The sequence below is a fragment of the Acanthisitta chloris genome, unplaced genomic scaffold (assembly GCF_000695815.1).
Source record: "Acanthisitta chloris isolate BGI_N310 unplaced genomic scaffold, ASM69581v1 scaffold34975, whole genome shotgun sequence".
Lineage (NCBI taxonomy): Eukaryota > Metazoa > Chordata > Aves > Passeriformes > Acanthisittidae > Acanthisitta > Acanthisitta chloris.
The window spans coordinates 52444-54021 of NW_008673784.1; the positions used below are offsets into that span (position 1 = coordinate 52444).

General features: G+C 44.0%; 1 protein-coding gene across 14 annotated transcripts in view; it reads left to right on the plus strand.

Annotated features, from left to right (window-relative positions):
- IKZF1 (IKAROS family zinc finger 1 (Ikaros)) overlaps positions 1-1376 on the plus strand; it is a 50980-nt gene extending 49604 nt beyond the window's left edge. For 13 of the 14 annotated variants that reach the window (XM_009075077.1, XM_009075078.1, XM_009075080.1 and 10 more), the window contains one exon: positions 253-1376. In XM_009075077.1, the coding sequence (XP_009073325.1) occupies positions 253-959 (707 nt within the window). In that variant the 3' untranslated portion in view covers positions 960-1376. The remainder of the gene's footprint in view (positions 1-252) is intronic. The other variant, XM_009075091.1, reaches the window with a different exon arrangement.
- The last annotated feature ends 202 nt before the right edge of the window (positions 1377-1578 follow it).

Below are 1578 nucleotides of genomic sequence, written 5' to 3' on the forward strand. Positions count from 1 at the left end.
TCCCACAAGTCCCTATATAATTATTTCCAGAATCTGTTTTCATCCATTTTTCTTTCAAAGCCCTTAAATTATTTTTCAAGTTATAAAAACCCCACCAACACACCATTTTTCTGCATATCTGTATTAGAGAACTGTGAATATCAGAGGTGGATTTGGTCAAGTCTTTTCTTCCATGTTTTATTAAGCCATGATGTTCGGTTCCTTAATTATATAGAAATCAATCCTCTAATTCCTCACTGTTTTTCACTGCAGGTGAGAAATGTCTGCCCGATCTTCCATACGATGCCACCACCAACTATGAGAAGGAGAATGAGATTATGCAGACACACGTTATTGACCAGGCAATTAATAATGCCATCAGTTACCTGGGGGCAGAGTCCTTGCGTCCCCTTGTCCAGACGCCTCCGGGTGGTTCTGAGGTGGTGCCTGTCATCAGCCCTATGTATCAGCTCCACAAACCTCTTGGGGACAATCAGGTTCGCTCCAACCTTACAGTTCAGGACAGTGCAGTGGAAAACTTGTTGCTGCTTTCCAAAACCAAATCTGTCTCCTCTGAACGAGATGCCTCTCCCAGCAACAGCTGCCAAGACTCAACAGATACAGAGAGCAATAATGAGGAACGCAGTGGTTTGATCTACCTGACAAACCATATAGGCCCTCATGCAAGAAATGGCATCTCTATAAAAGAAGAAAACAGGCAATATGATGTCTTGAGAGCAGGTACTGACAATTCCCAGGATGGTTTCAAAGTGATCAGCAGCAATGGGGAACAAGTAAAAGTTTACAAGTGCGAACACTGTCGGGTCCTCTTCTTGGATCATGTGATGTATACGATCCATATGGGCTGCCACGGGTTCCGTGATCCTTTTGAATGCAACATGTGCGGCTACCATAGCCAGGACAGGTACGAATTCTCTTCCCACATAACTCGAGGGGAGCACCGTTTCCACATGAGTTAAAACTCCTCTGGCACAGACCTAGCCTCAAGAGCTGTGTTACTGGAGCTGCACGAGCCATGACAGCAGCAAAGCACAAATCAGCTGGACAATAAAAGTAACAAGAGAATCAGAAGTTCAGCAATCTTCTCCCAAAAGAAAAGAGATTTTCTTTTGGTAGCATGCATCACAACTCAGTTTTCTAAAATGAGTTTTTATGGAAAATATTTGATCACCAAAAACCTTTAGTAATGTAAGTAGGAGCTTTTGTAGTCACATAGCTGAAAGCCCTTCCCTTAACTGATGCTTCTTGCAAACCTCCCTTGCCAGAACTGTTAACGATGTGCAGGATACACCACACCATGAGGATGCAACAGGCAGGAGTGACCAACCTTTCTCTGATAACACCCTGAGCGCAGCTCTTCTACCAGATGTGTTTTTTGACTTCCTGGTATTATTTGACTCTTTTGGGAAGACTGAACTCAACTAAAGATGGAGGAGCTTATCACAGACAGTGGGGGTGGGATGGGACCCCATACTAGCCAAAGGTTTCTGAGTTGCTTTGGTGGTAAAAAGTAGAACGTTTCCACCTGCAAGGGTGCTGCTGGCATTGACATCCCAACACACCTTGTTTGTGTCACTA